Source organism: Blennius ocellaris (genome assembly GCF_963422515.1).
Source record: "Blennius ocellaris genome assembly, chromosome: 1".
Lineage (NCBI taxonomy): Eukaryota > Metazoa > Chordata > Actinopteri > Blenniiformes > Blenniidae > Blennius > Blennius ocellaris.
Genome location: NC_137650.1, coordinates 26,227,519 through 26,241,772, shown reverse-complemented (window position 1 = coordinate 26,241,772; position 14,254 = coordinate 26,227,519). Strand labels below are relative to the sequence as shown.

General features: G+C 42.5%; 1 protein-coding gene across 1 annotated transcript; it reads right to left on the bottom strand.

The window, feature by feature from the left end:
* Positions 1–1,440: 1,440 nt before the first annotated feature.
* bdnf (brain-derived neurotrophic factor) lies at positions 1,441–7,971 on the bottom strand. The gene is made up of 2 exons (XM_080495261.1): positions 7,841–7,971; positions 1,441–2,460 (listed from the first exon to the last, which is right to left on the bottom strand). Exon 2 carries the CDS (start codon positions 2,437–2,439, stop codon positions 1,630–1,632), a length of 810 nt encoding a protein of 269 aa, XP_080351387.1. The 5' UTR covers positions 2,440–2,460; positions 7,841–7,971; the 3' UTR covers positions 1,441–1,629.
* Between the last annotated feature and the right edge of the window lie 6,283 nt (positions 7,972–14,254).

Sequence of the window (14,254 nt, the reverse complement as noted above, 5' to 3'; positions counted from 1 at the left end):
TTCGAATGGATTAGTACCTTCTATTTCTGGATGAGTGTCCTCTTCTGACTGAACGTTGAAATGTTTAATGATATTGAGGTTAAAAATGTCGAACACATTTTTATTGTTATTCAACTACGACCTTAAACTGTGGCGTCTAGACTTGGCAAACAAGGGTTTTCACCATGTAATGGACTGAGTTACGATGCGCCTGGGGGAATATTGATATAAAGCCTCAGCAGACTCTTAACCCAGATGGGTTCAGGACTCAGGAGAGCTTCGTGGGCTTTTTGTGCTGGTCGCCACTTGAACTTGTCGGCACTTTACCCCTCATGCTATGTTTTTTTGTGATTGTGAAACGCCACATGTGCAGCTGGAGTGGATGTCTGGACACCTGTATGTAAACACCATAGTATCAAGGCACACAGATCTGTGTTTGGATAATGTGCCCGGTGGTTAGTGGGAAGTGGTGTCTGCCACTTTTCCCTCGTCAAACTGTTGAACAACACCAAGAGCTGCATTCCTCCTCCCACCCAGACCGCAGGATCCCAACAGGACGGCTCCTCTGCTACTGAAGACGTACTTGTCTTCTTGCAGCTTGTAAAATTAAAAACTGGCTCCGCCGGCAATTTGTTGTTTGGGACAATCATCTTGTACTTTGATGTTTACAGATGTGGCAGTTTGTGCCGTGCAGATGTGTGCAGATGTGCCGGCCTTCCTCCCTGCCTGCCCGTCTGCGTGATAAAGTTTATCCTGGCTGGAATGCACTATTGAAATTTTATCGACATTGATTTTGTTTTTCAGTTGCCTATAGTCATTTTTATTTCTTCAAATACTTCAGTTTAATATTGCAAACAACTTCACAACATACAAAATGAATAATATTAACCCATAAACATGTCTATATATATATATATATATATATATATATATATATATATATATATATATATATATATATATATATATATATATATATATATATATATATATATATATATATATATATATATATATATATATATATATATATATATAATTTTTTTTTAAATATATCTTTTCCTCTGGTGGGGATAAAAAAATAAACAGCAAAGCTTTGACAACAGCACCTTGACATAGTATGTAATTCCAACATTACCTTGAGAAGTTTAGAACAGTAAACAGATAAATTACTCGAGAGAAGATTGTTTTCTGCTGAGTTTGTAAACTGAATGTTTTTTTTTTGTTGTTTTTTTTTTGGTCAGCATCGTATCCTTTTTTTGTAAGTGGAGAATTTCTCAATTCACAATTGAAGCAGCATGCAAGCTTTTGAAGATGGAACGGTCCTCTCATTCCTTGCCTGTTTTTTTCTTCCCTTCGTTTTCTTGGCAACGTAAACAAATCACAATGTCTTGAGAGATGTAATATAGTAATTTAAACTGGGCGCAAATGACTGATCAGATTTTTTTTAATTGTTTACAAGGTCATGAATATGTTCAATAAATAGACTGTAGTATCACTTTTACTGTATAAACTTCATCTTTTTTTACATGCAGTCCATAAAATTTTCATTTGACGGAATAATTTACCCTGTTATGTATATATACAAATAGATATTTTCTCTTTATTCTCTTTTTTAAACTCTTCAATAAAATCTATACATTTTATACACTATCTCCCTCTTTTAATGGTCAATGTGCATACACATGAAGTGTCTATCCTTATAAACCGCCAGCCGATCTTCTTTTTGCTATCCATGGTAAGCGCTCGCACGTAGGACTGGGTTGTCCTGCATTGGGAATTATAATGCCGCTTGTCTATTCCTCTGCAGCCCTCCTTTGTGTACCCCATGGGGTTGCATTTGGTCTCATAAAAGTATTGCTTCAGTTGGCCATTGGGGACAGGGACCTTTTCCATGACGGTAACTGTCTGCCCAGACATGTCTATTGCCGTCTTTTTATCCACAGCTGTCACCCACTGGCTAATACTGTCACACACGCTGAGCTCTCCACGCCGTGAGGGATCGGAGTGTCGCCGCACCCTCATGGACATATTAGCGGCATCCAGATAGTTTTTGTATTCCTCCAGAAGAAAGAGCAACGGCGGCTCCAAAGGCACTTGGTTGCTGATCATCACCCGCGAGTCGTACAGGTCGACATCCTTGGTCTCTGTGGTGACCACAGACAACGGGCCCCCACCTCCCTGGCTCTTATCAGCCCCCTGTCCCAGCTGTGCCGCCTCTCCTTCCACTTCCAGTAGCTCCTCTATCACTTGCTCAAACGTGTCTGTGAGTGAGGGCAGTTCCACGCGCTGGCCCGGCCCGCCGCCACTCTGTGGAGTCCCGTGGCCTCGTGCGGCCGTCGCAGCAGCGCCCAAGTAGCCTTCCGTCCGATGGCCCCGCATGCCCGGGGCATCTCTCAGGGGCGCAGCTCTCATGCAACTGAAGTATGAAATAACCATAGTAAGGAACAGGATGGTCATCACTCTTCTAACCTGGTGGAACTGGAGAGGGAGAGAAAGACAGAAAACAAGGGGGGGAGGAGGGAGGGCGGGAGGGAGAGAGAGAGAGGGAGGGAGGGAGGGAGGGAAGGAGGGAGGGAGGGAGAGAGAGGAGACAACACCATTAATCAAAGAGCATTTTCTATAAAGTTAGCTTATCCTTGATCCAAAATGCACCATCTAAACCTCTCCTCTTATTTGCACCCTCCACTCTTTGTTTTGCGAGCCAAAAAGAGAGCCAGTAGCTTTGATATAATCACAGCATGTTTTTATTAAACTGATATTGGCACGGTGTCATCGGTGTTTTCAAATTGTTTGCAAACTGTAATCATTCTGTTCCTATGTGAGGTCTGGCTTAGATTTCTATTTGTTGGCAGCAATGTACAAAAGCTGTGCTAAGCATCAGAGAGGCTGCTTATTACAAAAGATAAGATAACACAAATGGATGTCAAAACATCATTACAAGGCTTGTTATTATTCATACGCTTTTTTTATGCTACCGGTGTGTTAAACTGCACAGTTTGTTCCTGAGTGTGCAGACGTGTAGTTTCATAATGGACAAACCTGTCATTCATCTCTCACCGCCTGAGTAATTGTCTTATCCGTTTTGAAAGCTCATGCCTCCCCCTTATGACTCTATACCTCACAGAAGACAGTGGATTTTCACATTGCATCTATAGTAGTTGCCTGGATTTCCGATTATGATATTGAAAACCTGAAAGATGGGAACAATTTTTAGCTCTTGGAAAATCAGAGTTAACACGGAAATGACAAAATGTGGCTGTCCATTGACATTGTGACATTCTTTTCTGAGCTCGTGTAACATCATCCATGGCATTGTCACACTAACAAGAGTATTAACACTTTAGGAGCTTCCAGAATGGACAGCACATATTGACTGAGATGGAAATGCAGTGTTTGTGTTAGTTCTGACAAACACTGATGTTGCAGCATTATCCTTATTATTACAAAACAAAAACTGATCTGGGTTACACAGTGGATGTCTCTTATGAATGGGAACCAGGGGTTTGTAAAGGGACACTGTTTGAATTTGGCAGGTGGAAAGAGACGGAGAGAGAGGGCGAGAGGAAGAGAGAGAGAGAGAGAGAGAGAGAGAGAGACAGAGAGAGCACTGCAGGATGAATTAACAGGATGTCATGAGGAAAGTGTATGACAGAGGGATGTGTCATCCTGCCTGCACAGTATCAGAGCGAAAGAGAAGCCAAGCGCTTGCCGGGGTTAACAAACAGCCGCAATGAGCCATGTGTAGCTGCAATACTGCACACACATCCTTAATGACCAAAGTTCCTGAGCACATATGAAACTCTTACCTCTGAGAAGCTCTAAGATTCACAGCAAATCAATGAACTGGTGGACATCCAACAGCCTGAGATATAAAGACAACCATAATGCAAAAAAAAAAAAAAAAATACATACAAAAAAAAACTAGATCTTGCTTTCCACAGGGGCTCATTTAAAAATAGCCTGGTTGAGGCTTTGACTGCACTCCGCATGTCCCAGCCTGACACAGGAAAAACACACCGAGCAAACACACTCCTGCCTCCACTCTGAATGGACACGAGGACCTTTACAGTAGGGAGGAGCAAAACCCCATCATGAAAGCATTTGTTTCATTCTTAATTGGTATCTGGGGCTGTGGCTGCAATTAACCGACACCGCCGTGACTGCCATAGTGATATCTCGTCTAAAAATAGACGTGCTGGGAGTCTCACAGTCTCTATTCAGAATATCACATCCTTCTTCTTAATGAGCCACTCATTCCCCGAGCTCAGTGACGTCCTCCTCCTGAGTGTGTGAGTGTGTGTGTTCAAGGGAGGGGCGGGCTTCTATGTGTTTGCACCGGGGTGAGGGTATTTTTCCTCTAACCAACTAAAACAACAATGTGAACAAAGCTAGTCATGAAGAAAAAAATCCTCCATATGTCATAAAAATATTGGTCATAATTTACTAATATTTGTTCCAAAACAGGATTCTTAACCCACCAGCACTGTTAAGGTGTTGCTTCCAAGAACAGAAATTCCTCTGCGAGGCTTCCCAGCAGATAAAATCATGTAGGTTTACGGGATTCAGGCCAGTCACCAGCTTTATGTGTAGGATGCATTTAGGCTGATATTATTATCAGCATCGTGCTCAAATGGTTCCACTTCCACATGAGGGCAATGAAGGAAGAGGGCTGATTACTGTTAGGCGTCAAACTTCATGCTGGAAATGGTGCAGACGAAGAGTGCTGCATCTTCCGTAACAGACCACAGGGGTAATATTGCAGTAGCAGGGGGTGGAGAGAGTGCCAGCGTCATTTCGCAGCATAACAACCACAGATGACGTCTCTTCCAGGTCTCCATCGGGGAGAGAATGGAGGGGAGGAGGTTGCTGGGGGTAATGCCACTCAACATTGTGCAATTGCATGCCGTTCCCCCGGGTATCCTCACACCGGGAACAACAGATGATTTTATTTCTATCTCTGTGATTTCCTGTTTCCATCAGGACAATCAATATGGCTTATGCTCTCAATCAACATCCTGTTAAAACGCAATAAAGCCAATGAATCATTTAATTGCTATGGGACTGGCGGAGAATCTCTGGCTTATATCTGCTGGAGGCTAAATGTGACAAATGTTTGGTTTGCTTCTGTTTTATACATCGAGCAAAAGGAACATTTTATGTGGATTTCACAGTTAATAAAAGAAGTGGCTTGAGTGTTAACATAATGAGCATGAATAATGAAGTAAGAGAGGAATAAAACTGCAGGGGCTTTTTTCTTTTTTTTTTTTGGAGCAGCCTTCAGACGACCTTTTTAACAATATGCTAGCTGAAAAAAAAGTGATTTCTTCTCCTGTTGTTGATTGAAATCAATAATTTAATGAAATCCTATCAAATAAATACATACTTCATGTAAAGCACGGCAATATAAGCATAGCACTAACATAACAGACTAAGTACAGAGCCAATAATATGAACCAGAGGGAAACAAAGCCCGCAATAACTGCTGCTCAAACACACCTAGGGCATGAAACACCCCAAACAATAGGAGCAGGTGAGTCTGTGGACTCTGTCAACTGTTTGGCTTGGACGTCTCTAGATGACCACCTGTTCCTCTGCTTTGAGAGCACGGCTGTATGGCAGGGATATGTAACTTACCCTCGCATTTATTCTTTGTTCCAGGTGGGGATTAAAGTGATAAATGCCTGCTTTGACAGACGCTGAAAAGTTTCTCTAAAGCATGAAAGGACTAGCATGGCTAGTATTATTACACATTCAGTAATGCTCCCCAGCCTCGCTGCACATGTCAACACACTTTATGGCTTCATCTTTTCGTAACAGCATGCATGATATCTTATAAGCCATTACAGAGGGAAAGGAGCCACGAACAGGAGAAATGAACATGTGCTCGAGACATTTGAATAGAAATGTGTGACCTATAGCAAGATTTGTTCTCTGCCTCTACCACTGCTCCCTTGTGGGTACCCGTCTTTGTTCAATTCCTCCAGAACCGTGTCAGCCTGAGCTATTTACCTGGCAACATGTTTCGTCACATTCGGCATATAAAGCAAAACAAAGCCAAAATGTACAAATTAGAACAAAAAGGAGAACCGCAAATAATTTGTAAATGTTTATCCCAAGACCCCATGTGTACCACAAAGCTACAGTTAACACAGGAATTTGGACTTAATTGAGTTGGCGCTTGTAATGGCAGACACATGTGGAAGCTTGCTTTCCTGAGATCTGTTTTTAATCTGAGACAGCTTCAGAGCACGTTTAGTAATAGATGATCATCACTACGGATTATATCTGGCCTCCAGGCCAACCCCAGCCACTGCCACAGAAAGCCCTGCATTCAAATACCTGCTGAGTGATTTATGTTACCCAAATGAGCTGATGCCTCCCTCCCGCACTCGGTGTGCAGCAGTGGACAGCTGAAGGGAACCAAGAACCAGTGACATAGCAAATCATTAATGACTCCCTCCACGTCCAAAAATGTGAAAAACATCTTATTAAAAAAATAAACAAGAAGTTGAACGCACAGTTTATTTTATCTCATGAATCGCCACCAGCTCTGACAAAAGCCACTGATATGACAGAGCTGTGAAGTTCGCAACTTTGGACACGAGATGGCGCATGAGACCGTGAAATAGAAAGAGCTCCTTCTCTTCTTCCAGTCTCCAGACAGAGAGACAGAGAGACAGACAGACAGACAGATAGATAGATAGATAGATAGATAGATAGATAGATAGATAGATAGATAGATAGATAGACAGACAGACAGACAGACAGATAGATAGATAGATAGATAGAATTTTTCCAGGGCCCATAGCCAAATATGTTGTGCGTAATTGCAGCTAACAGCCATGAAGTTCACTTGTGTGCCACTGAGTCACGAAACAAAAAACATGTCCCTAATTTTCATTTTTTGGAAACTGCATCACTAATTCATCATTAAATCATCATCCAGTCACTCGGCCCTTGCGCATGCAGCTATGCTATAATAATTATTGAAGTAGATCCCTTCACAAGTGGCTGTCACAAACGAGCCAGTTTTCCACCTCTCCATAAAGCGGATTTTGGATTAATCCGTGTTTATTCTCAGAGGTTCATCGACACGAGCATGCAAACCCCAAAGAGTAGACCCAATAGTGAATGTTGGCCGCCAAAGCTGGCCGTTCAGGTCTCGGGTTTCCTATAAAGTCTTAATGAGTTCATCAAAGTTTTCCCTGTCCAAAACAACATGACCAAAAACTGTCTGGAGTTGTGTTTTTTGTTTATTTGTACACAACGGTGGAAGGTCTGTGGTTGGATTATCAAATACAGACGAACACCCCGAAGAAAAGAGTTTATTGGCGCTGTTTATGCGCGTAAAGTTGTCGTAAAAATGTCCAAACGCGGGTGATTTCATACAGACTCACGCTGGATTGTTTCCACTTTGTTACTCGGGGGGGAAAGAAAAGCTGCTAATGACCACAATGCAGCTCCAATAATGAAACAACAATGTTTTCTTTTCTTGCTTTTTTTCTCCCTCTCCCTCTCTCTCTCTCTCTCTCTCTCTCTCTTTTTAAACTCGAGATTACATCTGCTGCGCTCGTGCTCTCCACTGGAAACCCAATCAACATAATAACTCCGTTTTTTATTAATGAACGAGAGGATAAGGTTACACATATCCCCTCTCGGGCTGCGCCGACGTCTGATCGAGCTACTTTTAACCCCCCCCCCTCTCTCTCTCTCTCTCCTCATCACCTCCAACGCACACGCGCGTGCACACTTTTACGCACACATACACACACCAGCTGTCTTTTACTTAAGCAGCATCAAGCAATGGCAAAAGTGTTTAAAAAAATACAACAAAAGTTCTGAGAACAAGCAGACATACCTTTCACTGCCCAGTCGTAAAACAGACCATTCAACAGGACAGCAGTGTCATCTGGGATGTTTGGGAGCAACTTCCCTCAGTAATTTTTACTTTAAGCGATATTTTCCTTCTCTCGTTCTCTCTTCCCGACCAGCTTCAGGATATCTCTTCAGCTTTGGAGCAAATAGATTAAATTATTGATGGTGGAAATTGCATGGCTGAGGTAATGCACTCCCATGGCTGCGCGGCTCCTTTGGAGATCGTCTGGAACTGAAGTTGTCGCATGTTGAGAAGCCGCCGCTGCAGCAGCACCGCCACGGGATGAGAGAGACCTCTGGAGCTGAAATGAGGAGCCTCTTTGCAACTACAGTAACTTTACTACACAATGACGCTGCAACATGTGACCTGCCGCTGGCTGACTGGTCGCCACCAAACTCCTGTTTAAACAGCCCCGAAGGCGGAACTATTAATGCGCTTTCAGTGAGCATTAAGTGCGCCCCCCCCCCCCCTTTTTTTTTTTTTTTTTGGTTTGTCCGCATACCGTGCAGCCTGCATCCACACCATAATATACAAAGCACGAGTGAATTAAAGCCTCTCCTCTTCCGTATTTCTTTCTTTTTTTTTCTCTTCTTAGTCCACACAGCTTAAACAATTGGCATCTTTTTTTGAAGGGCTTTGCATAACAGCGTGTCTACACCAAGTCGTGATACACACCGTGGCCTATTTGTGTAAAATTAGACGGAGAATTATAAATAATCATTTCTTGTTGCAGGTCTGCAGATAGAGAGGTGAGTCACATTTAGAGAAAGAAAAAAAAAAAAAAAGCTCAAGTGAAGGAGGCCCAAGTATTTGTCTGCATTATTCCATCATTTCATCTATTTTATATGGCCAAAAGCCTGTTTCCTATGTCACAATATGTTTGAATTTAGATGCTGACAGTTAGTGGAGGCTGACGAAGAAAAAAAAAGTGAACTTACTGAAACGATTCTCTTTTTAAAGTGAGCCATCTCCACAACAGATGGATGACTCCCCTGCAAGTGCTCTGTAGTGTAGTAACCAGCTTTCACAGGTTATTATTATCAAATGTCAGCTAAACAAACCTGTTTAAATTATACACAAAGAGCATCCACAGAGAATAATGCCGCTTTGCTTCTCGATACTCTGTTTCCCCTCATCAGGAACAAACCGGGAACAATTCATTCCCTCTGTAATGTAGAACTCAAATAAAGATGTCAGTGGAGGCACAGCCTTTCAAAGGGTGATGAACGTTTGGAAATTCCACCTCTGATGAATACAAGAGTGAGCATAATGGAGAAATAGCAGCTCATTATCCTAGTGACTTGGCCCTGGTCCAGTGCAAAGATTGATTGTGATGTGTTTGCTATATTGCCATCATGATTCTTCCCTGCACGAGCTTATGAGCTGGAGAGCTCTTGTTTGGCATGTAGCAGTATAGGAGTGGATGCTCACACCTGCTTAATGAGTCACTCCCACCTCCAACACACCCAGGGACATGCCAAGATAGATATAGCCCTCCCCGAAGGCTCACAGGAGGTGAGGGCAAACTCTGGATGACAAAGACTTGCATCAGCAATCACTGAGCGACATGACTCCAAAGAGGATTAAAAAAATGCACACTGTACAAGGGGGCTGTTCCAAACAAGTAATTCATAAATAAATCACTTGGCATCTCATTAGAAGAGCAAAAACAACAACATGGTCCCTCTCATTTCTGCAAATACAGCACAACTGAAGGTGGTGTATCAAGAGAAGTCCTTTGGTCTGCATGTGTCCGAGGCAGTAAAGGCTGAATTTCTGAATGAGACGAATACAATTTATAATAACTGTGGGAAAAAAAAAGGAGGGGGGGGGGGGTTGAGCTGTGAGAAGTGTTAGAATCCCTTTGAGTCATCCAGTTGAGCATCAAACAGAAGGACAGCAGTGGCCTGTTAAAAGACGACCAGGAGTCATTGTGAAAACTGCTAAACCACTATTTCACTGAGACTGGGGTGTTAGATTTCTAAAGGTTTAAGATTTCGGCGGCAGGAACAATGACTTCAAACTATCCGAGGTGTTGGGATGCAGTCCCCTTGTCTTTGCTTGTCATGTGGCAAATTTGTTCAGGTTTTAATGATCACATTCATGGCTAAACAGATGTGATGTGCAGTATCAGATGGACAGCTCTCTCCTCACATTTTCCCTCCCCGCTCACCAACATTTTTTTTTTTTTTTTGCTGTTTTGTGCAGCAGTAAGAAGAAAACAACCACGGGAGCTGACAACACGACACACTTGTATAACCTTTCAAGGCTTCTCTTGCCAAATGCAGCACGACGCTGACAGGTCCGCACTGCCGAAAGCTTCGCTTAACAAGTAGAATTATGCCTCCTTGTGTGGGGAGAAGAACCATGTAGCACGGACGAAATGACATTTTGTGAAATGTCATTTTCACAGGGGATAAAGGAAGGCGAAGAGGGTATTTTGATCAAAGTGAAATTGCATTCCTCCTGGAGGAGCAAACACGTCAGCTGAGAAAACATTTTGTTATGAGGTTTGGATGACGTCAAAGCGGGCGAAGGATGAGCTCCAGAACAGTTGAGAAAAAGTCTAAAATTGGTAAACACCGTCAACTGAGCGCAGGCCACTTTTAATCAGATGTTGGTGTGAGGAGTTAATGTCATCCCTCCTGTGATGACAATAACCTTTAATGTAATCATCATGCAGACACAGCACACTAGTCCTCTAAGCCTCATATATACACTCCTCCCTCCACACCCTGCTACAGCTGATGCCTTATTTCTATAGTGACTGCCTCTGTCTGTCTCTTTTATTAGCTCCAGCATGGTTCAATGCGAAATGAAAAAACACATATCATGTCACAATTTCAGGTGGAAACATTGGAATCCATTTGAATGTAAAGTTTTAAAGGCTTCAACCTTAACTATCACCATCACTCAAGACGCAGGATGTTTGATTTGCTCTGCCAGCACCAAAAGCAGCCCCAGAAGCTCTCTAACTCCCAAATTAAAGACAAAAATGACACTATTCTAACTAATCTCATGACTTTATCCAAGCCTATTGACATATTGTGAGTTTACATCACCCAGGCAACACAAATACAGGTTTTATTGTTTGAGGAAGTTGCTTGAATCCAGTGATGTGCTGCATGTTCACATGCTGAGAGACACACTTGAATGCTTTGCTGGAATGATCGAACATTTCCTAGCGTGCGCACGCACGCACGCACGCACACACACACACACACACACACACACACACACACACACACACACACACACACACACACACACACACACACACACACACAGCACCGTGAAACCTCGTTGTCCCGCAGTGGTCCGACATGTAAAATATCTTTACAGTAACAATAAATACATCTCCACTGTGTATTAATAACTGATCGTGGGCTTGATCGATGAAATAACGCCTCTTGATTTCGAATAACTGATAATTAAAGGTTTGGGAAAAGCTTCAAGGCTTCGCCTCCTGCCAGAACTTGTTTAAACAAGCCTGTTAATTGGATGAAGGTGTTGGTGATGAAGATGATGGTGTGGTGACTAAAGCGATTGCAGCGATGGTGGCGGTGCGATGTAGCCTACATTTCCATAATGATTAAGATGATTAATTTTCGCTCTAAATATATCGTGACGTCCGACGAGCCGTGAGCCGAGATTTCCGCCATCTATTTACCCACAAATAATCAATAAGCCCGTTTTATGATTTAAATCCAGCTGAAGCGATAGGCAAGTTATTGTCATTTCATGAATGAAAACGTTTGGGCAGAGTACAGCACGGCACAATCCAAAATCGAGAATGTATTTTAGAAGAAATACCCAGTGTTTCTATAAAAAGAAAATTGAGCGTCATTAATATAAAACCAGATTTCGCCAAATCCCTTTCGCTTCCTGAATTGATCGCAACGAGAGAAGGAAAAAAATCGACAGACAAAGGCCAACATTTACCAAATGAGAGAAAAAAAAAACATTAGCTGCAAGAGATTATTAATGCTATGTTTATTTCTGCATAATGCACGTATTATTTCGTTAAAATTAACAGGCCTATCGAAAGAATTCCAACTGATTTTTGCAATGAAAACCTACCATCAGGTTTGTTATTGACGCCCACCCCAACTCTGCAGAGCTGAGAGTGCAGAGGGAGAGAGGGAGAGAGAGAGAGAAAGAGAGAGAGAGATTGAGGGGAGATTCTCGGTAAAGATAACACACGCGGAGACGCACGCACACAAGGCGCGCGCGCACGCAGGCGCACGCCCGCACACAAGCGCACGCAGCCCCATTTATGGACTGATCCGCTGACGTACATTGCAGAAAAGTGCTATAAAAAAACCTTCATACATACAAAGTGTGTCGTGCCACCCCACAACCCCTCCTAACCCGCCTCCGCTCATCCCTCCTCCTCCACCCAACACGCCCACGCCCACACCATAATCCCACGTCTCAGTACAAAATAAAAAATAAAATAAAAATACTGCTACATGGCCAGAAAAAAAGACATTCTGCAAGGATAAATATTAAATTTACAAACAAATACATCCGGCAAAAGATGGTGCAATAAAAAAAAGCTCGAACCCACCCACAGCATCTGTGAATAAAATGCTAACGATTTTCTTCAAAGGCAAATTTCTAGATCTTAAAAAATACCTTCATCGGTTCGTTAGATAAATCCCTAATCTGCCATAATTCCTGTAATCAATAGTTCAGCGATATTGCAGATTGAAACGTGGTTATTATATTGGCGACGCAGTCTTCATAAAAGAAGCGTTTGTATGAGCGTCGGGCAGCCTATAATAAGTAAGATGATCTATTTTGGTTTCGGTGTCTCATGAAATAAGGAGTAATAGGTTATATTACGCCGAAACCGATCTGCACACATTAGATTGCTGCGTAGAAATGACCGAAAACGCTGCCTGAAAAGTACCATAATTCAAATGCAATTAGGAATTCACTGGACGCGTTCATATTGTGGTATTTATACGAAAATGCAGCATGCATGAGGAATCTTGATTAAAACAGGACAGCCAGTGGGCGTTGGGGCTTTTCTCTTCTCTTCCTGTTGTTTTTGCCATGCAATTGCTTCGTCTTGGATCAGAAATCTTAAATCTTTGACCAAAGGAAAAAAAAAAGAAGAAGCCGGGTGAGGGGGGGTGAGAGGGGGTGGTGGATGAGTGAAGGATGGAGAGAGAGAGAGAGAGAGAGAGAGAGAGAGAGAGAGAGAGCGAGAGAGAGCGAGAGAGAGGGGGGAAATAGACAATATCCACCGCTCCTGCATCGGTGCGAGACGAATTTTGAGGCTACAAGTCCTTCAGGAGAGCAGAGAAATAAAATCCCAGCAGTTTTGGTGCGATGATCACCTCAATCTAAAAACACGCATGCATGATTTCACGCGTCTTTAAATTAGAACGAAGAAAAAATGGCACAACACGAAGAAAGAATAAAAAAAATAGGAAGGATGCTTCCCGAACAATTGAAAATCAAGCCATCTTATCTCTCTCCATCTCATTCAGCCATAACATCTGTCAGTGGATGGACTCAGACCACGCCCATCTTTATTATAATATGACACAGGAATAAAATCACAATTTGTTCAGTGTAAAAAAGAGCCCGGCTTTTGGCAAATTACACAATTCCCCAACAAATCAAGAATTAATTAATCGTTTCTTGATTCAACCCCCCCCCCCCACCCCCCTCACCCACCCCCGTTTTTTTCCCCCATATTTTTTTTTTTTTAATTATTCACTCGTAGTCTTGACAGGTCGACTCAGAGCCGTGTACAGACAAAAGAGGGGGTAGGGTAGCAGGTGAAGTGAAAAGCACCTTATGAATGAAACCGTGGAGCGGTCGTAGTAAAAACACAAGTGATTTGATGGCGATGACGGGAGGGGGGGCGATGGAGGGAGGGAGGGTGGGGGTGGGAAGGGGGGGTAAAGAGTAGGGCTATTTTTGGTCGATAACAAAATCCAGAGGGTTTGACATCAAGACAAAACATGAATGCAGCAGACCAAACAAGAAAAAAAAGGATAGCGAGATAGATAGATAGATAGATAGATAGATAGATAGATAGATAGATAGATAGATAGATAGATAGATAGATAGATAGATAGATAGATAGATAGATAGATAGATAGATGTTTTTTTCCCTGACAATTTGATGATATGCACCAGCATCAGTCCTCGTGCTGGAAGGATCACTGCAGCGTCTTAAGTCCCATATTGGAAGCATGATTAGGCACAACGCAACGATTACGCAAATTATGTTGCAGCAGGCAATGTTCGGAAACTCCAAAAACGCGAGGAAAAAAAAAAAAAAAGAACTCTCTTTGTAGAAAAAAAAAAAAATCCCACAAGCACGAAAACGAGTCCCGGTCTGAACGTTTCACACGACTTAAAGCCAATGTGAAC

What these genes read in the sequence shown, in the direction of transcription:
- bdnf (XM_080495261.1), bottom strand. Translation starts at nt 2,439, where the DNA reads ATGACCATCCTGTTCCTTACTATGGTTATTTCATACTTCAGTTGCATG.